At 42.0% G+C, this 22,837-nt stretch overlaps 1 protein-coding gene across 2 annotated transcripts in view; it reads left to right on the plus strand.

Annotated features, from left to right (window-relative positions):
* Positions 1-1,617: 1,617 nt before the first annotated feature.
* The window catches only part of dars1 (aspartyl-tRNA synthetase 1), a 45,252-nt gene continuing 24,032 nt past the window's right edge, over positions 1,618-22,837 (plus strand). For both annotated transcript variants that reach the window (XR_014602715.1, XM_084084396.1), the window contains exons 1-6: positions 1,618-1,746; positions 8,770-8,872; positions 10,375-10,404; positions 11,501-11,558; positions 13,225-13,317; positions 18,403-18,505. Coding sequence is in view for 1 of the 2 variants with exons in the window: in XM_084084396.1 (XP_083940522.1) it covers positions 1,721-1,746; positions 8,770-8,872; positions 10,375-10,404; positions 11,501-11,558; positions 13,225-13,317; positions 18,403-18,505 (413 nt within the window). In the remaining variant the exon portion in view is untranslated. The remainder of the gene's footprint in view (positions 1,747-8,769; positions 8,873-10,374; positions 10,405-11,500; positions 11,559-13,224; positions 13,318-18,402; positions 18,506-22,837) is intronic.

Consider the following 22,837-nt stretch of genomic DNA (forward strand, 5'->3'; position numbering starts at 1 on the left):
TGTGATGTGATGTGATGTGATGTGATGTGATGTGATGTGATGTGATCTGATGTGATGTGATCTGATGTGATCTGATCTGATCTGATGTGATGTGATGTGATGTGGTGTGGTGTGGTGTGGTGTGGTGTGGTGTGGTGTGATGTGATGTGATGTGATGTGATGTGATGTGATGTGATGTGATGTGATCTGATGTGATGTGGTGTGGTGTGGTGTGGTGTGGTGTGGTGTGGTGTGGTGTGGTGTGGTGTGATGTGATGTGATGTGATGTGATGTGATGTGATGTGATGTGATGTGATGTGATGTGATGTGATGTGATGTGGTGTGGTGTGGTGTGGTGTGATGTGATGTGATGTGATGTGATGTGATGTGATGTGATGTGATGTGATCTGATGTGATGTGATGTGATGTGATGTGATGTGATGTGATGTGATGTGATGTGATGTGATGTGATGTGATGTGATGTGATGTGATGTGATCTGATCTGATGTGATGTGATGTGATGTGATGTGATGTGATCTGATGTGATGTGATGTGATGTGATGTGATGTGATCTGATACAAACAAACAAACACACATTCAAAACTAACATCATTTGGAGAGGGTTTGCTTAAAAGCTCAAACGCAGACATACCAGATACAAGTTACTACAGTACTTTCCTTCTCTACTTCATCATTTTGATCCTAATACACCAGACCAATGTGTAAAGTACAATGTGGAGATGGGTACATTATTTCACTGTTTATGGCAATGTCCAGAGATTATGAAGTTTTGAAAAGAGGTACTTGGTATATTATTATCCCAGATAGTCTCAGAGGATATTCTTATCTGCCCACAGCTGTGCATTCTGGGCATATTTCCTGATAATCTAAAAAGTAACCGTACAAAAAAAGAGTATGATTATATATTCTCTTCTACAGGCTAAACATACAATTGCACTCTTTAGGAAAAACCCAGATAAACCAGACATCAGGCAATAATACAGAGAATTATCAAATGGTCTTGCACTAGACTAAAAAAACTGACTGAAATCTGCTGTCTTTCAAGAAATATGGGGACAGTTCATACATTTTATGGAAGGCAATCCTTTAGGACCTGTATTAGCAGATGGTGCTGCTACTTTGTAATGTGGGAAGAAAAATCTTGACCATGTCTGTTTTTTTTTTTTTTTTTTTTTTAATATTGTTATTGTGTTTTATGTGATGTCTATCTGCTCTGTTTGATTGTTTATAGGCATTTTATTAACACATGAGCCATACTGTTGTCATGTTCTATATAATTGAAAATGCCAAATTTACTGTTCAAAAACAAAACAAAAAAGTAACATCATAACAGGCTAGTCCTCAACAATTTATCAATCAAGCATTTGATAACAATACAAAATTAGTTATGTATTACAAAATTAATTATGTATTTTTTTCATTATGTTATATTATTCATGTATTTCATTGGCATTATCCATATTTCAGTCATTGAAATAAAACCACCTGATAAAACAGCCCACGGGGTTGAAATCACACGGAACGAACTGCGTCCGTTGCTTTGTTTCTAGTCGGATCTCAGACAAAAAGCCGGTATTCGGTTCGTCGCCTATAGCGGTCCTCCCTTCTTCCCTTCCACCCACCCATCCATCCATGCAGGGTGAACAGCTGTTTCTCCTGCCAACACAACAACTGTCAAACTGCGTTTTATACACAAACAACACACTGAACACAGCCTGAGATGACTAAAGAAGAAGTGACAGGAGGGTAAGAGGACAGTTAAAGTCATGCATGTGGCTCATGTAGTTGTAGAGAGCACGTTGAAGTGTTATGCTAGCGCTCGAGCTGATAGCTGCTGCTAGCATTACAGTGGATTGCATCATCTTACACTTTATCTAACTTTCAGTGGTGTAAAGTAACTTAAGTACATGTACTCAAGTAATGCACTTAAGTACAGTTTTGTACTTTTTCCCACCACTGCTAACTTCTAGATAGAAACTGTGTGCAGTCAAACGCATTTCCAACAGCAGTGATGGAAAAAGTATTCAATGTTTTTTACACGAGTAAAAGTATCAATACCATCATGCAGAAATACTCTGTTTACAAGTAAAAGTCCAGAATTCAAAATGTACTTGAGTAAAAGTACAAAAGTATTGGCATAAAAATGTACTTAAAGTACCAAAAGTAGAATACTCATTATGCAGAATGTCCCATTTCACAAGTTTTTCAAATGTGCAAAAAATGTGCTATTTTCAAATGGCCGAAATGTATTTAGGGCTGATGCTTTACAGTCTATTATGGGCTGAAGTGGTTAACATATGTTTTGTGATAATAATCAAAATCTGCAAAGTAACTAGCAACTAAAGTATTCCAATAGATGAGATGGAGTAGCATTCAAAATTGTACTTAAGTACAGTACTTGAGTAAATGTACTTAGTTGCTTTCCACCACTGATAGAAATTATCACTATGTTCAATAAAATGCATTTCTAACAGCAGTACGTTGCTCAATGCACAAGGTAGTCCAACTGACAGCTTCAGATAATGCTAACGTCTGAGGAGATAAAGTCTGACTGTTGACGTTCCTTTTTACGACTGTGGTTCTCAAGGTGTGGTGCAACGACCCCCCAGGTTTGACTGGGTTCATCAACACAGTTTAATAATGTCACTGTTTTACAGGCCAAAAGTTAATCCAATGAGAGAATATATGTGACTATTCATCAGAATCAGATCATAGGTGTAAAAGTCTCTCCACTGTTATCTACCTCCCACCTACGGTATAGACCAGGGGTCTTCAACAGGGGGTCCGGGACCCCTAGGTGGTCCTCAGAGCTACTATAGGGGGGCCGCCAAATCTTTGTGTAATAGGATGTTTTTTTTACTTGAACTTAGCATCCCTATTCTGAGGGGAACATTAGCCGAAAATAGCAGATCTACCAGCTCAGCGCGAGGCGTTGTGAGCTTGTAGATCAGCTATTTTTGGCGTTTGAGAGGGGTTTGGTGTAGGCGGGGTAGAAAAGGAGCAAATCAAGTACTAAGTATTGAAGGTTTAAGTGGTCCAATGTCTGACATGAACGAAATTTACCGAAACACTGATGATAGTCAATGAAGCGATCTATGAAAAGTTTAATCTGCAACACAATTTTGTAAACAATGCACTCTCTCTCTCTTAGCTAAGGGGTCCTAGACCTGAAAAACGTTGAAGACCTCTGGTGTAGACAGTTATGTAGACAGAATAATGCACTAAATATAATGTATAATACAGCAGAAATCTTGTCTCATGGGCGTCCCTGGCACAAAATATTTTCCGCTGCCGTAACAATTGCAACAAAATGCGGGTCCTTGACATGAAACTGTTTACCACTGCTTGACAACAGTACTGTATGTGGTCCTCCAACTTTTTTATGTCACGTACCCCCAATTTGGTAATGCATTATTTAGGCACAGACCCCCATAACTCTGACTGAGTTTGTACCAATGGAACCAAATTGACCCGTTCCATACTTCCATTTGTATACTACACACTCCGAGTTACAGACCGGTAAACGGACCATAGTCATTTAGCTGCCCTCCCAAGGAAGGACACCTGGGGATCAATAGACCCCACTTTGAGAACCACTGCATTTAGATGATGAGACTCGGGTGTAATTTATTACACACATACATCAATGTGTTGTAGATTTGCTAACAAATCTGACATGTTGTTAACTAAACAAATCGTATAAAGTGAACCTGTCAGGTCCTGTTCATTTATTTCCATTCCTGTCAGTTTCCCTTCTGGCCATGGAGCAGCATATGGGTTCAACTGAACTGAACAGGGTTTTCAAGAGAATGAAGAAAGGATGGAATGTTAATAAATCGGTGTCTCAAATGTCTGCCATGCCATCTGTGGCTGATGAGACTGACATTAATCAACAAATCAATGAATCACTTAAACCCTATCTTGCGTTGTGAGCTTGTAGATCTGTTATTTTCAATGATTTTTTTAAATACATATTTTTCCCAAAATAGCGAAGGATTATTAATACATTATTTTATTAAATAGTTGATTAAATCGAGTTTAATTAACTGTTAAATGGCCATACGGAATAGACAGTCCTGTCAGAAACTCTAAGTAATGAGAGGTCCATCTATGGGTTGATTTATTGCAGTAGAAAAGACTCCTGCGCACTTCTTCTGGTTAACTGTTGAAGCCCTATTGGACTGTTGCACCCCTAAACACTGAAGATTTGACTGCGTAATATTACTATAGGCATATAAGCCCATCCTCACACTATGAGGATTATATAATAATGACAATGATGATATCATATTTTGTTATTACACTCAATGTGTAAAACAAATCTCTATCTAAGGTCTAAGGAGAGAAAAAAAGGAAAGATAGAAAACAGTTAATGCGGCGATATGTTACTTTTTTCATGAATAAAAGGTAATTTTGTCCAATCTCTTTGGTAGAGCATGTTAATACAATATAGCTTACACAATTGGGGTGGTTGTATTTTGTCTCCCTGCTCTTCTATTGAATCATTTAGATCGTGCCAAAGGTCATGTCTAGGTGAGCCTAGACACAGGATCTGACTCGAATTTTTAATTTATGCCCTGAGCAAGGAGGCAGGCAGGCTCTATTAGCTCGATGGTAAAAATGTCAGGACTTGCGCAGGAAACCGGGTTCAAATCCGGGCGAGAAGAGGAAAGTAGTGCAGCTTTTAAATCACGTGAGCATAAGAGCTAGGCGGCAAAACACTATAGCTAAACGAATGTCAGCATGTGTTTGCCTTTAGAATAGACAGCTGCGAGGTGCCCAAAACATGTGTCATGAGCACAGCTGCACCACACAGTCATCGTCATCACAATCCTCATAGGGTAAACAGGAAATTACATTGCTAGTCAGGTTTGTACTAGTCGGTGAAATCAGAATCCGTCTTTTCACTCTTTTTTCCCTCTTTTTTGTTGTTACATACTGTGCCTGGAATTTAACTTGGCGCATTACATTCATTGCTCCCAGGCAGTGATATAAGACATTGGTTCTCAAAGTGGGGTCCGGGGACCCCCAGGGGTACTTGAGGGGGTACCAGGGGGTCCCCAGCAAAATGTGTTAATATAGCGTCACAATCATTTTAACCTTTTATACTTTGGCTAGTCTACTTTTGGCACCGAGTGCCGCGCTATGAGCTTGTAGATCTGCTATTTTTGAAAAATCGTGAAAATGTGTGCACACCTTTGAATATATATATATTTTCATGCAAACATTTGTAACTCAAATCTTTGCTTCTGGGGGTCCCTGGAACAAAATATTTGAGATGGGGGTCCGCGGACAAATACATATCATTTTTGGGGTCCTTGGCATGAAAAAGTTTGAGAACCACTGATATAAGAGAACAAGAATGCAATATAAGAGTAGGATGTATATATTAAAAAAAAAACATAAAAATATAGCATGAAGTAACATGACAAAAAAAAAATATTTTTAAGAAATATACAGTATATCATCTCGGTCTGGTGGAAACCTCATAAGTCCAAAACTTTTACTTTTCAGGATTCAAATAAAAAAATGCCAAAAGTAGCAGATCTACAAGCTCAAAACGCGTCACGGATCTGCTACTTTTGATACTTTTGTGTGACGCTATAGTATGATCAAGTATGGTATTAATTTACCAAAAAAATACAAATGTTTGAAATACTTTTGAAATACTTTTTTAGTTCACTTAGTCAGATTTGACATGTATACAATAGGCTAATTCAGGAGGCGGCTGTAGCGGAGGGTGTAGAGAGAGACGGCTGTCTGTCTGGTGGTATTCACAAGGTCACCGGTTTGACCCTCGGCTCACCCATCTATCTACATTCATGTCGAAGTGTCCCTGAGCAAGACACTTAACTTAACCCCTAACATACCAGACATCCCTGTTTGGCCGGGGATCGTCCGGTTTCAAACTGGGCGTCCCGAGCCTCCACAAATATCTGTAAAACACTAAAATGTCATTCACTGACCAAATTGTCCCGGTGGTGTTCACTATAATCAAAATAGTTGTTTTGAATTTGAACGCTTACATAGACATTTATCATGTTTCTGTTCTGTGTAAGGTGCAGTCACTAGGTGTTCTAAGCTCTAAAATAATCGTCCCCAATCCCCATCCTGATGAAAACGTCAGGCGATATTTAAAAGAAATAAATGATACTTCCAAAAAAAATACTTCCAATAGTAAAAATACCCAGCTTAGTTGCTAGCTCATCGTGATGTGTTGTGAGCTTGTAGATGTCTTTGAAACAGGGCTCGCTTAAATGGTTAAGGATACCCATGTGTTTGACAATGTGGTTAGTACCTACCCACTCAGGACGATACAATACTACCCTTATTGGTAGTAAAGTATAGCATAGTATAGTATAGCTAAGCTACACTGTCTGATATGAAGAGACCCAAATTAATTGTAATGGTGTAAAGGCTGACAATAGTGGCTATAGACTTATTAGACCATGCAACGTTCTCAGACCTTTGTTTTCATGCCAAGGACTCCCAAATTGATATGTATTTGGCCGCGGACTTCCATCTGAAAAGGTTTTGTTCCAGCCTCAGGGACCCCCAGAAGAGAATACGTGTGTAAAAAAAATGACATCTCAATTAAAAACAATTGCAGATGTACAAGCTCACAGATATTGAATATCGAACATATAAATGAATAATGTGGTCAAAATGATTGTGATGCTACAAACCGCTTTCGCTGGGGACCCCCTGGAACCACCCCAAGGAACACTGGGGGTCCCCGAGCCCCACTTTGAGAACCACTGCTAGACCACACAAATGGATGTATGATGGTGTGGCAGATCAGTTTATTTACGTATAGGCCACAGGTACAGTACACTCATTCCAAAATAAGCAAAGCCTGGAAGTGTGTCTGTGTGTGTAAACACTACGTAATATTTTCAAGACCCATTCGGAAGTTGAGTGTATGATGTGGTGTTTTTGTTTAGACTATTGTACTATTTATAGCTGGTCCATTGGTCCTTGTTATTTCCTGCGACTAAATGAGTGCAGCTCTATATTGCTTAAAGGCTTCCTCTAGGGTCTAGACACCTGGCCGTCACTGCTTGATTGATTGATCTGAATACTTTATTAGTCAGAAATGTAAACGGCACGTGGTGGTACAGTAAAGACATTAAAGCTAAAACACAAAACACAAAACACAAAAAAAGTCCTGGGGACTTTTTTTCATTGTGGTCCTATAAACGCTGCTCAAATATATAGGCCTGCTTTATCAGAGTAGGTGAAAATAGTCACTTGAAGAACTACAAGGTTCTCAGTTTTTTGTTTTTATGAAGTCAGTGATCACTAGGGCGGGGGTGATATGCCTTCAAATCAATATCCTCACAACGGGTCACTTTGCGACTTATCAATTTAGTCGATTCTAAAAAAAATCTATAATTTTTTTTGGGTCGATTCGTTTATTTTAAAAAAAGTAAGAAGAGAAACTGCCTCTCGATAATTCAATGAACGTACATGAGCAAGGTTAGAGATTTTAAATGTCTGTTTTGATATATTTTTGGGTTAACTGGCCTAGTGATCACAGGTAAGCTTGTAGCAAGGTCTTTCTGTACTTGAGTGTACAGTATATAGACTTATCTGTGCTGTGCCAGCACAGTTGATAGTGTCATATTTCAGACTATTTTTAGTGGCACTGTGAGTGGATGGGTGGTACAATAAAGTACTTGGTATTAAGTTTAATTAATTGCTGACTTAGCGTTTTGATAAGTAAATCATATTTTTCTTAATGAATTACAAATAATTACAATTAAACTTAGTAATGCGTTGTAATCTACGCATTTCTATGCTTGGTCAGCTAAATCTTTTTGTTACAGCTGCTTAATTTACCACTAGTACTACTACTACAAAAAAAAAGAAGAGAAAGAAAGAAGCTATATTCCAGACAAACTCATTTTCTTTCTCACTGACGGCTAAATTAAAAATGCATTGTCCTCTGTCTGAGCTCAGTGTCTTATATTTTTGTATTTGCAGCTTTTAGTAAATGAAGACACCTTTACTTTGAGATAAGCTTGAGTGTTATCATAATAGGATAATCTATTTCCACGCCAAGTGCTTCGGTGGATTAGAGTCCTTGTGAAACTACTGTCTCCCTGCGTGGTTCACACAAGGGTCTGCCGTGTTTGCGTGTTTATCCAGTTTAATCTCACTTTTCGATGTCTCTGCCTCTTAAGACTCCCCATACTCACACACACAGGGCTACAGCTGTTTGTGGAAGCGTGTGAAAACAATGGCATTAAGATTTGAGGCCGATTCTACAAATGGCTTCTAAATCAGTAGTTCTCACACTTTCAAGATCTTTCAAAAATAGCAGATGTACAAGCTTGCAGCATAGCACGAAGTGACGCGCTGCAAGCTTGTACATCTGCTATTTTGAACAGCCAACGCAAAAAAAATCTAAAATGACACAGTGGTTCACACAAAGGGTCTGCCGTGACGGTTTGTGTGTTTATCCAGTTTTAATCTCACTTTTTGACGTCGCTGCCTCTTCCCATCCCCTTACTCACACACACGGCTGTTTGTGGAAGCGTGTGAAAACAATGGCTTTAAAGCTATAACAGCAGACTTAAAAAGCCAGCAGAGACCCGGGCGGGCGGTGCAGAGCAGGCCGCACCGCCGGGCTGCTGGAGGTGGTGACGGCTCGGAATTGATTTTCCCACCCGGCCGACGACTTCCTCCACAGGAAGCCGAGGCTGAGGAATAGAAGCTGGAAGTTGACTTATAGTGTTTGTGTTGTGCGTGTCTTCCTGTTGGCAGGGCGGCGGAGGAGGAGGAGCAGTCCCAGTCAAAGAAAGCGCTGAAGAAACAGCAGAAGGAAGCGGAGAAAGCTGCAAAGAAGGCTGAGAAGCAGGCCAAGCTGGTCAGTGTGTTTTTTTTTTTTGGATTGTCGCACACCACATCCGCCAGGCACCCCCGCCTCGGCCCCGCGCTCCAGCTGGTAGCGAGGTGACGTGCCGAGTGGCTTGGGCACCGTGGGTTCGAGGATAGTTGGAGTGGGGCGGGGGGAGGCGGAGGGGAGTCGTGCTAAGGGGAATCCATTGTCTCGGTATTCCTGTCCCCATGGCTTTGTTTATGTGTCCACCCAAACAAAGAGCTATTTTCTTATACTCTGGAAGTAGACAAAATATTGACTAAACATCCCCAACATGTAATTGCAACCGCTTTAAGAAATCACCCGTACGATTTTCAATTTGTGACAAATCTTATTTATTACCAGGAGATACACACAAAACTGTAATACTTTTCTTTTTTTAATAATTGAATCAGACTAGTTTACCCCCTTGACAAGTTCAGGTCAGGTTCAGGGTTGCAATACTTTAATACAATCCATGTGTCACTTGTCTCAAGGCTAAAATGCCTCTCTCCCTCCCGCCCTGTCTGCTACACTCAATCTGCATCTCCCTTCCATAAATGAACGTAATGGCTGAAAGCAATAAGGGAATATAATGTCGGCCTGGCTTCATCTTGCTCAGCCCGTTTCGTGGAAGGTGGAGCAGGTGTTGCTGATATTTTTTGTACACTCAGCATATTAACATCGTAAGCACAAGCTAAGAGATGACAGTTTGCGACGTTAAATTACTTATTGAGTGACTGATGTGTCTATTCTGCTCTGAACTTCCTACTCCCCCATTATGAGTTACAGTGACTATTTAGTTACAGGTTATTTGTGCTCCTGCGGTGGTGGGGTTGCTTATTGTGACTTTATAGCAGGTCTGTATTAAATGAATCCGGCCCGCTTCAGTGCGTCACATCCAGCCGTGTCGTCCATCATGCGACAGGATTGTCCTATCAAGGGAGGGGGTGGTGGTTCCCATCCACTCCAACCCCATCAGCCGTCCCATCTGCACGCGCACTCGCACCAATTTGCATAGGAAATGGACCCGTTACCTCCTCAAGAGTCTATCTCCGTGGCACGGGGAGTGATTCTCCCCATTGCAGCTGCCGTGGCGTCAGTAAAGAGATAAATAATATCTGTACATTACAAAGCAATTTCTCCCCGTGCCATTACTCATTTTCTGTGATGTCCCCCAAGCCATGTACAGTAGAGATTGGGGTTCTTCCGGCCAGGGATCTCCACTCCCCAGCTTCTTGGCTTTGGAATGAGATTTGTTATATAGCCGCTCTTTATCACGATTTATTGCACTTTATTCAAATCCCCCTGGTTACCACTGGATGAGAGCGATGTTTAACATGGTTGTTATAGCAAACGGTTTCCAGTGTCCCGCATTGAATGTGTAAAATATTGAACCCCGCGGCCTCTCCATGAAGTGGTTGGAATTAAATGGACGCATCTTCGTGTCGTGGTGATATTCAGGATATTTACTGTACCCGTCTCACCCATCTCATTTCTTTGTTTTACAGACTGCCGACCAGCAAAGTACAGAGGAGGATGTAAGTACACTGCACAGTAAAATCCTCATTGTTCATTTGACTTTTAACGGGCGTTCACACCGAGCACTAAAACTATAACAATAACTATATCGTTTACCATTGTATTTTTTTGATAGTTGGTGTGAACTCTGCCATCCACTTGACTTCAAACTACTTTTAAAACTATACTTTTATAGTTATAGTTACAGTGTGAACGCCCTTTACTGTGTGCAAAACAGAACCAAATGGACCCGTCCGTTTGGTTCTATTTGTACACATTTCTGAGTTAAAGAGCAGTAAGGGTCCTAGCTATCAATCATTTAAGTGGGAACCCCCTGGAACCCCCTCAAGGACTCCTGGGTGTTCCCGGACTGCACTGCACGTTGAGTTGGCCACTGCCGTAGGTAAATGTTGTTTAGTATTGGTATAGACAGGGACACGTGACACATTGACAAACTGAATATACAATCATCATATGTGTCAGCTAGGGCCACCACAAATATTATGATTGCATGTTTGTTGCCGGAACAACCAAGACTTGCCGTTTCTCTTCAAGCCAATAAAAGTTTCAACTAATTTCAGTTAACCACACAGGATTGCTGAAAGCAGAGCCTTTAGTCTTTCATTAACTCATTTCACTTGCTGAAACATGGATTTCATAGCAGGGATCATATCTCTGCAAACGTCCTAGACTTGGTAATGTTCAGCAGCTATAATGGATTTTAAAAAGGAAAATCAAAAGAACGTGCGCAGTTCCTCGCCTTTCGGTCTTCCTCCATTTTTCATACCTTTTGTATGCAAATACTTATTTGCTGAACCTCTTACCCACTCTCCCACTCTTTAGGAATTTTGTTATCTTTTGACACGGCTCATAATCTCCTGCATTCTTTGAGGTACCAGACAGGCAGACACCTCATGAGATGATTGTGACATTTCGCGTTCACATGTTCAGAGAGCATTTTGTGTATACACCAATAGCAAAATTGTGTTTTATTCAGCAGCAACACACAGCGCCAGAAGAAATGTTGGTTTTGAATGTATTGACAGCGAGATCACCTTGAATTAAACCACAAAGTTCCCCTACTGTAGCTAACAAACACTCCTCTTATGCTTTCAGGACTTTGCCAAGGATCGCTACGGTGTGTTGGCTATGTTCCAGTCACAGCAGAAACTGGGTGAGTTTGGCAACAAGGACAGTCGCTGAGTGAGTAGAGAAGGCCGTCTGGTAATCAGAAGGTCACCGGTTCGACCTTCGCCTCGCCCATCTACGTGCCGAAGTGTCCCTGAGCAAGACACTTAACCTCTCATTTCTGCTGGGTGAATTCAGCAAAGTAATTTCTCCTTCGGGGACAATTCAATACTCTCTTAGAGTCACACCACAGCTTGTGGATGGGTTATTTTCGGCACACAACGCCGGCATATGGCGGACTATAAGATAACAATTACTCCCTAATCGCTTCTCCTAGCCTGCCAAAACAAATACGCGTATCGACAACTGAGGGCATCCTGATCAACAACATCCTGGTTCATGTTTGGTTCATGTTTGGCAGCCGTGTTTTTTAACGTTGCGATAGATAACGTGATTACAGCAGATGAGCTCCGTGACAAATGCTCTTAGTCAACCCCCGCTCATCATCTCCATAGCAAAGATTTCAGAGATATAATTGCAGTGACTAATAGCCTGGCGATAAACTCCTGGACGAGTGCCATTGAAGTCAACAGGTAGGCTGGCGGAGGCCGTCCATCTGTCTGGCTGCTCTTTCAGCTCCAGTGACGGCGAACAAAGTGGGAGCCCCCCCCCCCCCCCACCTGCATGCCTGGCCATGGGGAGGGGGAGTGGCGGGTTGCAGAGCAGGGCCTTTCATGTGGGTGGAGGTAGGTTTCCCAGCCAAAGGGGCGTCTCTGCTTTCTCGAGTGTTGCCGCGCTGTCTGCCTCCTTCCCCCGGACTGATAATGAGGTTAACGTATGCCTCTGAGTGACACAGGTGAAACCCGAGTCAATTTGTCATGTTGGGCCCACAGAGGACGGGGGGGAAAGTTTGGACGGCTTTTCACCAACTCTTCCTTCTAATGTGTCATATTTATCACCACGGCTGTCCCTCTTGTAACGCGAGGAGCTTTTTGTTGTGTGTGTACGCGTTTGTGTGTGTGTTTATGCGTGTGTGTGAGTGTGGGCCTGTGTTATCCTGTGGCTGCTTGAATGTGCATGTTGGTGTGTACCTGCATATAGATGTGTGTGTGTGTGTGTGTGTGCCAGTTGGCGGGTTGAACGGGGAAGGTTTTGTGTGTATGTGTGCATGCATGCTTCTTATGCACATTGCTTTATGCCAGGGGTCTTCAACAGGGGGTCCGGGACCCCTAGGGGGTTTCTCAGTGTTACTACAGGGGGTCCGCCAAATCTTTGTGTGATATGATTTTTTTCCCCTTATCCACTTGAACCCTAGCATCCCTTTTCTGAGGAGAACTTTAACCAAAAATAGCAGATCTACAAGCTCACATGCGAGGCGTTGTGAGCTTGTAGATCGGCTATTTTTGGCAAAGAGGTATCTGTGTAGAGGGAAACAAGAGCAGACCAAGTAAACAAAAAAAAGTTGAATCTGAAACACAATTTTATACAATATATAGGGGGTCCCTGCTTCATCTCTCTCTCAGCTAGTGGGTCCTTGGCCTGAAAACGTTGAAGACCCCTGCTTTATGCTATATTGTGTGTGTGTGTGTGTACACAGAAATATAGGGTTGTGAGCATCTTAGCATACAGGTGTGTATTGGAGAGGACTGAACCCTTTTGAGGTATTAAAACAAAATGTTTTCTGTGTGTGTGTGTGTGTGTGTGTGAGCCAGAAAGAGTACTGGTGCGCATCGAGGGGCTGACGCCCGAGAAAGCGGACCAGATGATGTGGTTACGTGCCAGAATCCACACCAGCCGAGCCAAAGGTGAGCTCATCCCTCCTCTTTGTCCATCAAATTTTCAGACCCCAGACACCCCCCCCCCCCTTCTTTTTATTTTTAAATGCCAAAGAAACAGCCAGCCCAGCCCAGACTTGACTGCCCCACCCTCCACCCCACCCCTTTGCTAATCCTTCGGTGTACTATAACCCCAAAAAGCCCCCGTGTGCCCTTGGGCAAGAAGATAAAGACAAAAATATAGCTGCAAGCAGCGATAATACGGGGCCAGTGAATAGAGAGAGAGAGAGACATGGAAACGGAATAGATTGAAGAGAGAGAGAGTGACATGGAAACAATAGATTGATGAGAGAGAGAGATGGAAACATAATGGTTTGATTGGACATCTCAACCTACTGCCATTAACAGGATTCGAACTCTCAACCTTCAGACTAATAGGCTGCAACACTACCTATAGTGCTATAGCTTTGTCCAGGCTGATATTGTCTGTTGAAGATCATAAACTCTTGCCTTCTTTCATGAACCAAGCCCCTGTTTCACTAACACTAAGATCACTCGTTCACAAGCCATTTACCAATGAAGAAATTGTACATCTCCTCAGAACCAAAACTAATGAAAGTAGCCGATCTACAAGCTCACAAACCATGAAAAGTTGTGAGATTGTAGATCAGCTATTTTCAGAATGAAGTATGTCATACGTAAAAAACATACTCTCAAATAAGCATTTCAGGTTATCTTTACCATTTGCACATGTATTCATTGATACAGTCATGTTGTTTGCAATTCAACTTAAATTAAGTCTACATCAAGTGAGGCTTGAACTGGCGACCTTGAGATTGTGAGGCATTCATTTAAGGGAGACGCCATTGGCCCAACAGACAAGTAACTGTGAAAAAGGAGATCACACAGATGATACAGTTTCACGCAAATAGCTGAAAAATCCTGGGTTTAAGTGTTTTTCAAACTGCTCAAAATTGCGGACAATCTAAGGGCGGAGCTTAATGGTCAAATCGATACGTGTGTTCCTCATGAGTCAAGGCACATGTGTAAGCAAGTTTCACGACTTTCGGCCAAACGAGGCATGACTTATGCCTGTTTAAAGTCTGCATTTTCAAAAAATTGCTATAGCGCCCCCTTTTGGCCAATTAGAGTAAGATTGGTTTCAGTGATATTTGGAATGACCCTGTACATTTCTGCAAAGTTTCAAAGAAATGTGAGTCTGCATGTATGTTTTAGGCACAGATGAATAATTTTCATAAAACTGTAATAGTTAAAATCTATCTCCTCCTGGGATTTTTGAGCAATCTGCACGAAACGTTTACCACTTGAACTTTGGACCTCTGCCTACAAAAATTTCCAACGGATTTTCCATAAGTGAAAAAATGCAGAAGTTAGGAGCCAATGACTGTTTTTCATATAATTCAAAATGGTGGGAGATCTAAAGGTCAGAGGTCAAAAGTCAGACCACGAAAGTTGTCGGGCATGAAGAGACGCATGTGTGTATCGAAGTTTCATGGTTGTAGGTCAAACAGGGCATGAGTTGTACCTGTTCAAAGTTGGCACTTTCAATTGAGTGCTATAGCGCCACCCTTTGACGAATGAGTGTGAGAATTATTTCTTGGTAGTTTTTCATGAGCATCTACCATATGGCCGAGTTTCGTAAAAAGCGTATGCACGGTTAAGCCAGAACTGGCAAAAACAAGTATTTTTCAAACTGCTCAAAATTGCGGAAAATCTAAGGGCGGAGCTTAATGGTCAAATCGATACGTGTGTTCCTCATGAGTCAAGGCACATGTATAAGCAAGTTTCACGACTTTCGGCCAAACGAGGCATGACTTATGCCTGTTTAAAGTCTGCCTTTTCAAAAAATTGCTATAGCGCCCCCTTTTTGCCAATTGGAGTAAGATTGGTTTCAGTGATATTTGGAATGACCCTGTACATTTCTGCAAAGTTTCAAAGAAATGTGAGTCTGCATGTATGTTTTAGGCACAGATGAATAATTTTCATAAAACTGTAATAGTTAAAATCTATCTCCTCCTGGGATTTTTGAGCAATCTGCACGAAACGTTTAGCACTTGAACTTTGGACCACTGCCTACAAAAATTTCCAACGGATTTTCCATAAGTGAAAAAATGCAGAAGTTAGGAGCCAATGACTGTTTTTCATATAATTCAAAATGGTGGGAGATCTAAAGGTCAGAGGTCAAAAGTCAGAGTGTGAAAGTTGTTCAGCATGAGGAGACGCATATGTGTATCCAAGTTTCATGGCTGTAGGTCTAACAGGGCATGAGTTGTACCTGTTCAAAGTTGGCATTTTCAATTGAGTGCTATAGCGCCACCTTTGGACGAAAGATTGTGAGAATTATTTTTTGATCGTTTTTCATGACCATCTACCATATGGCCGAGTTTCGTAAAAAGCGACAGCACGGTTCAGCCAGAACTGCGAAAAGTGGCAGAAGAAGAAGAAGAAGAAGAAGAAGAAGAAGAAGAAGTGACAGAATACTGCCAATAACAATACGTGTACAGAGCAGAGCTCTGTCCCCGTAAAAAAAGAAGAGGAATGCCATTTTTCAGATGGCACCCCTCAGCTCAGTCAACATCTTAAGGTCAGCCTTTGAAAAGAAACGCACGGCAACTATTACAGCAAAACCTACACTGGTGTCTTGAGAGTTATTCGTCATATTCTGCTTCCTGGTGAAAGAAGACCACCTCCAGCCAGCGTGGATGGAGGTGGCGATCAGTGTTGCCAGATTTTGCGAGAGAAATAAGGTCTATGAAAACAAGACCAAAAGAACCGTCAAGACTACGGCTATTTGAAAATAGCCAAGCTACGAGCTTGTAGATCTGCTATTTTCTAAATATCTTGGGAATTTTTATTACATTTTGGAATAGTTTTTAAACATTTTAACTACATTTTGGAATAGTTTTTAAACATTTTAACAACACAAATCTTGTATGGGGGGTTGTATGGGGGTCCCTGGCAAAACAGATTTTCAGGTGGGAGGGTCTGCGGACAAATACAAATGAATCCCTTAAAAAATGTAGGTCACTGGCTTCCTTTAAGACGGGCCTGAAAATCCACCTTTCCAAAGGGGGAGGTAAATATCACTTCTCCCTTAGAAAGGTCAGGTGTTCATCCCCCCCCTCTTTATCCCCCTTTTTCCCCCTTTTGTTTTATATTTGTGATGGTATTGTGTTATTTTTTTATGCTAGTTTGATGAATTGAATATATAGGACCTCAATGGAAACAAGTCCACAGGACTGTACTCGTGCTGTTTTGCATTTCTGTCTAATAATATATTCCATCAATCAATCAATCAAAATATGGGTGTTCTTGCCATGAAAGAACCTTGGCAAGGACCACTGGGTTTAAAGGTCAAGACCACTTTGGTAGAGGTTTGGGTTGTGTTGTTACCTTGCCATGATGTAACTCTAAAGGTGAACAAGAAATAAAAAATAATTGCTTCATTGATTAGAACGTCTCTCAAAGTCACTCTTTTAGCAGGTAAACGAACACAAAGTTGATTCAGACAATATAGAACATCATCAAACCCAGTACTGTTTTTTTTTTTTAATATAAATGTTAACTTCCTGTTGATTTTGCTATTTTTATTAAGAAGGGATCCGGATCCGGATCTTCAAATAGTAAAATCAGCAGGAAGTAGATTTTTATAAAAAGAAAAAATAACAGTTCTGGGTTTGGTGATGTTCTATATTTGTCTGCTTGCTTTGTTTGTGTTCGTTCATGTGCTAAAAGAGTGACATACTAACAGCTGTTTTACCCTACAATGTAAGTCAATGAAGAGCATATTTTGAATGATCAATTTCTAATCAATGGAGCAATTATTTTTTATTTCTTGTTCACCTTTTGGAGTTACATCATGGCAAGCCAACACAACCCAAACCTCCACCAAAGTGGTCTTGCCCTTTAAACATTAGGAATCAAGCCTAAAAAAGCAACTACACCTTAAAAACCAACCCAAAAAACTGCAACCCACAACTACCAATATTTGCAAGCGACTTATAATACCCAAAGTCGCTTATAATAAGCAGACATGGCAACACTGGTGGCGATGTGTGACTTAACCACCGCTTTCCTTTCCAGAATATATTTCTCATCAACCACCAGTCTCCTCCCCCTCCCTCCCCCCTTGAGTTTTAAAAACCCCAGAGGGTGTTTTTGATATCATTGCTTTGGTTGTCAAAATGACAATGTCAACAACGACCTGGTATATCAAGTAACCTTGTCTACCCCCGGTCCCGGCTTGTAGCAGTCAGGTATGAGGGCCTCTGTCCCGTTGGAATACAATGAACCCATTTAGCTGTTAACAACCCCCGCCAAACAAAACAAAACAAAAAAAGAAAACGGCAAAGCACGTACAACCACGTTGCTAACAATGCGATGATGAACAAGCCGCGGCGTAGCTCTGATTTGGTGGTCGTTGCCTTTCCGGGACAACTTCCATGTCAAGAGGTGCTTCCTCTCTTCCGATCTATTCATTCACTCTGTCTCATCCAAAGGATGTCCTTGAGAGCAGAATAACATCCTAATTTGGTCGGAGATGAGACGGCTTCTTCTTTTTTGGGACTGTAGTGTTACGCGCGTACACGTGTATATATATATATATATACACACACACACACACACACACACACACACACACACACACACACACACACACACACACACACACACACACACACACACACACACACACAAAACCCCTGTCTTCTCACAAACATGCGACATCAAAGCACCTGGGTGGCCTGAGTGACTTCCCATGTGATTGTTGGCTAAATGTTTGCACTGTCCCAAGGTGTGTGTGTGTGTGTGCGGGCGCGCTTGAAAGGGTTAGCTACAGTAACACCCCATCATCCTATAGCCTCCTTCAAAGACCAGATTCCATTCACAGATGTTTGACACTTTACCTGCAGAAGAAAAGGGCCTTTAAAGACCAAAGATAGCTCCTTTAAAACCCTCTGTCTTTTTGTGGAAACGGCCAGCACGGTTGGTCACTGCTTTTTTATTTTGACGAGCCCATTAGGCCGTCTCGGTGTGAATGAAAGGGGATCTGTTAACGGCCCGGCCGCTTGTCTATTGTTGTTGTTTTTACAGGGAAGCAGTGCTTCTTGGTCCTGCGTCAGCAGCAGTTCAACGTGCAGGCACTGGTCGCCGTGGGAGATCGTGCCAGCAAGCAGATGGTCAAGTTTGCCGCCAAGTGAGTACCCGAGACTGCATTTCCTGTCAGCAAGGGCCCGAAAAAAAAACAATGGTGGGAAAATCTCAGTCACCAATAGTCAGTCCTCTTATCCATTTTTCACACGTTCTTTGGTGGAGAGGGGAGGGGGATCGATCATGTCTTCACTTTGACAACAAAAGCCGGCTATGCTAGAAGGGCGGTCCACAGCGGTGTCTTAATGGAGCAGTTCCCGTCCTAGATAACAGCCAGCGTGTTCTGCATAAGAGGAAGAAGGACTACTTAAGGTCCCCCGGTGTCATTAATCATCATAGGAGGTCAGACCGAAGCCCATTACTGGTACTCTATGAATGAACAGGAATAACACATTCGAAGTGCACTTTCTTTAAGAGCCTGGCTCGGTAATAATAGCGTCTTGCGCTGCCAAGTGTTTCAGACACGCTTTCATATCAGCCCTGATACCACTTGGCTCAGAGAAAACATCTCTTTTACAATAATTTGCACCTACTCGATATCAAGGAAGAGCCTGTCAGCGGAGAATGCAGGTTTCAACTCGTCGCGCAAACCTAGCTCACTCCTGTCACGTGCATGCTAGACATTTCCATGTACTTTGATGGTGTGTTGCTGTACACTTAGGTTTAGGGGGATGTCGACCTCAAAACACAAGTCAGCTTGTCATGGTCAGTTTCAGACAGACTGCTCTGGCCTCTGTTAGAGGGTGGGGGCACCAACGCCTATCTGAAAAGATTTTGTGGCAGGAACCCCATAAGAGATTTGTGATTTAGATAAAGATCTACATTATTATTATTGTTGTTCCAACATTTACCAACTCTTTTTTTTTGTGATATGTGATATTGTAAGAGTAGTGCACCAAGTCAAATTCCTCGTATTCAGTTTTGGGAAAACGACTACATATCCCATAGCCCGTGGCAAAAATGCTAATAAACGGCTTACATTTGGGAAAAGTAAAACATTGTCTTTAAGCGTACTAAACATGATGGCTAACCATGGATATACTGAGTGGCTACCATGTTCAGGTAATGTTTAGATTAGATGTCCTTTATTATCCACAATAAAGGGGAAATCGTTTTGCGCGGGTAAATGCATACATTCAAGACAATAAATGAATATACATACACCACAATTAAAACACCCAGCGCCTCCACCTACCGCCTGCAGAAAAACGTAGCATAATATTTACATAACATAAAAAGCGGTCTATAGCCCTAAGGCCAGGTCCAGTGCTCTGTTGTAAAGACGAAAGCACAATTAGACAATTGGAAACACCTGCTCTCGCACTGCTCCCGTGAGTCATTCCCCCACCTCCCCCACCCACAACAGAGCCCAAATCTCACACCCCTTCCACAGTCACCCTGACAACCAACCAACAACTGTCCGTCCGGGCTGGCTGTGGGACCGCGACGATCCCATAGCCTGTGGCAAAAATGCAAATGAAAGAGAAAATCTGCATTGTCTGGCCCTGCATATTCCAAAACGTCAGAGCCCATGTGCAATTTTAGGTCTATTGGCGAACTCACTGAGGAGAAAAATGCATGTGAATGGACAGAGTTCTCAAATTTGTGAGAAAAATCGAACCAATACTAAAAAACCACCAATGTCAGTCCTTGTCTGGGAGAATCAGCTTGGCAAATGCACATGTGCATCAATGTCAGATCGATTGGTCAACCCCACTGAGTGCAAAACATTGGATTAGGATGGACACAGAGTTTTCTTAATTTTATAGTAGGATGTAGAAATGAGATTTCTACATGGTCTTAATTTGGTTTTGTCATGCCTTTCTGTTGGAGGTGTTGCATCTCTTAACCAGCACTTCCCCTCTTGTTTGGTTGGTTGTGCAACTTTATATAGTTGCGTTAACGGTCAGATAATATCGCAATGTTTCCATTCAACCACAGAACGAGGGAAAGTGAGAGCAGGGTTGGCAAAATATTAACCTCCGAAAACACACAAATAGCCAAGTCAGGCTGCCTGCAATGTCACGTCTTGTGACATGTCACGTCTCTGATATAAAAACCCTATTCCCTTTTTATACTCGGATCATTCTAATCACGAGGAACCATAATTTTGCTGGGGTTTTCCTGGTGTCGCATGCTTGGCTGGGTTGACAGACAAGTCACGTAAGGATTAGGGTGAGCCCCCCCCCCCCTGGTAATCATCGAGAGATGACTTTCATAGGGAAGACACCTGTCACGTAATTGTGAATCCAAGTAATCCTCCTCTCACTAACAATTCAATTAAGGTATCTACTCAGCTTAGACCCTGATCATCTGAGAGCATCTTGTTCCCTTAAATCCACGTCAAGTGACCCTGGTCACGCCGCCATAACGCTGAGCCTAAGATCACTACCATAGTTGGGGGGGGCCCCCCCTCAATCTCCGTGACATAATTCAACAAGTTATCTTAACTCCCATCTCTTATCCATTTAGTTTCCATCTCACAGTGGCATTGTCGACTTTTTGGTCAAAGCCAATCGGCCTCGGTGCATTCCTGAAGCAATACTGTCCCCCGCCCGACCCGCGGGGCCCCTGAGACGGAGGTTATTAATGTGGGGATTTATTTGTGTAGCTGATCCCCCTGCCTGCTAGAGGCGGAAGAGGCCTCTGCAGCAGCTGTAGCCCTACGCTGGCTCTCATTACTGGGTTTTAATGAGATGCAGCGAAGGATTACGGCGTGGCACTCCATCTGGCCTCTCGCCGTGCGACAGTTGGTAACGGTCCTTGCATCTCGGGCCTCCTCCGGGTTTCGGCGATGAAGGCGAGAGCCCCTGCTTGACTTGACAGCAGTGCCCTCTGGTCCTTGCGATCACACAAATATGAGCAAATATGTCCCCTCGCACAGACAGTCATTTGGAACGCATGCATGATGTTGGTAGGGAAAGGTTCTATCCCATGTTCATTATAGAGCCCAACCCATGCCAGATTTTAATGGATGATGCTGATCCCAATTTTCCTTTTCTTTTTTTTTAAGAAAAAAGGGGAAAAAAGTGCAATATCTTGAAATCAATCTGAAAATCTTAGAGTTGATGTAACTTTCCTCTTCTACCCCGGATTTGAACCAGGTTTCCTGCTCAAGTGCTGACATTTTTTTTTACCACTGAGCTAATAGAGCCTGCCTGCTTGATCAGGGGATAAATTGAATCTTGACCATCGGGTCAAACATTTGTGTCCCCACCCTCAAACAGAGGCCACAGCACAGTCTGTCTGAAACTGACCGTGACAAGCTGATTTGTGTCCAGGTGAGACATGACCTTTGACACAATCTAAATGTCTCAATAGAAGAGCAGGGAGACCAAGTTCAACCACTCCAATTGTATAAGTTGTATTGTATGAACATACTCTACCATACATATTGGACAAAATTACAATTTGTTATTAAAATAAAAAAATACATAGTGCTGCTTTAAAGGTTCCAATTGAGTACATTTAACATATAAAAACAGACACATACATAAAACAAACAACTTTGATAGATAAAATATTTAAATTAAGTATCTATTAAACATAAAAATATATGAAAGAAGATTTAACTTTAATTATAGAAGGAATTAACTAGAAAATGTGTAATTATAAAATGCACACATAAACCGAACATTATTTTATTTCAGAATTTTCTTTAAAACAGTCGATGTACAAGCTCACACCACGGGTGTTCATTTAAGAAAATTGAGTTCAACAGTGTCACTGAGAGGTGACGATTGACTCATGTCAGACAAGATACAAAAATATTACTCAAAAAATTCAACGGCCGTTCTGCAAGTGAAACGCACTGATTTTTCCGCCCCTTTCGCAACCGATTGATTTGCGCCAAAAGCCAAAGACCAACCGTGTGTCTGTTATGTTATGCAAGTGGGTTGGTTCTAGTAGGCAACGGTTAAATTGACAGAAAAGCCACAAAGCAGCAGAGCAACCGCCCTTAAACACACACTCCTGAAGACTGGTAAATGTCTGCCGTTGTAGCAAATGAGTAAAATTCAGGATGTGAAGAGATTTTGAAAAATGCCTTTTTCTTGTGTCTGCTGTGTACGTTGTGGGTTACCTAGTGCCCCTCTCCCCTCCAACACACACACACACACACACACACACACACACACACACACACACACACACACACACACACACACACACACACACACACACACACACACACACACACACAGCCTTGTGTGAATCATGAAAGCGCTCGTCTGTGAACATCAATCATTGTTTTGGATGGAAAGTTTACAGACATAGATACAGTATACCTTGCAGACAACCAACGCCTGTCTCACTGTCTCAACCTCCCACAACGGAGGCCAAGCCATGAGTCTTTCTTTAGATGTCGAGCGCTCACTGT

Source organism: Gymnoscopelus microlampas (assembly GCF_963454915.1).
Source record: "Gymnoscopelus microlampas genome assembly, chromosome: 17".
NCBI classification, from domain to species: domain Eukaryota; kingdom Metazoa; phylum Chordata; class Actinopteri; order Myctophiformes; family Myctophidae; genus Gymnoscopelus; species Gymnoscopelus microlampas.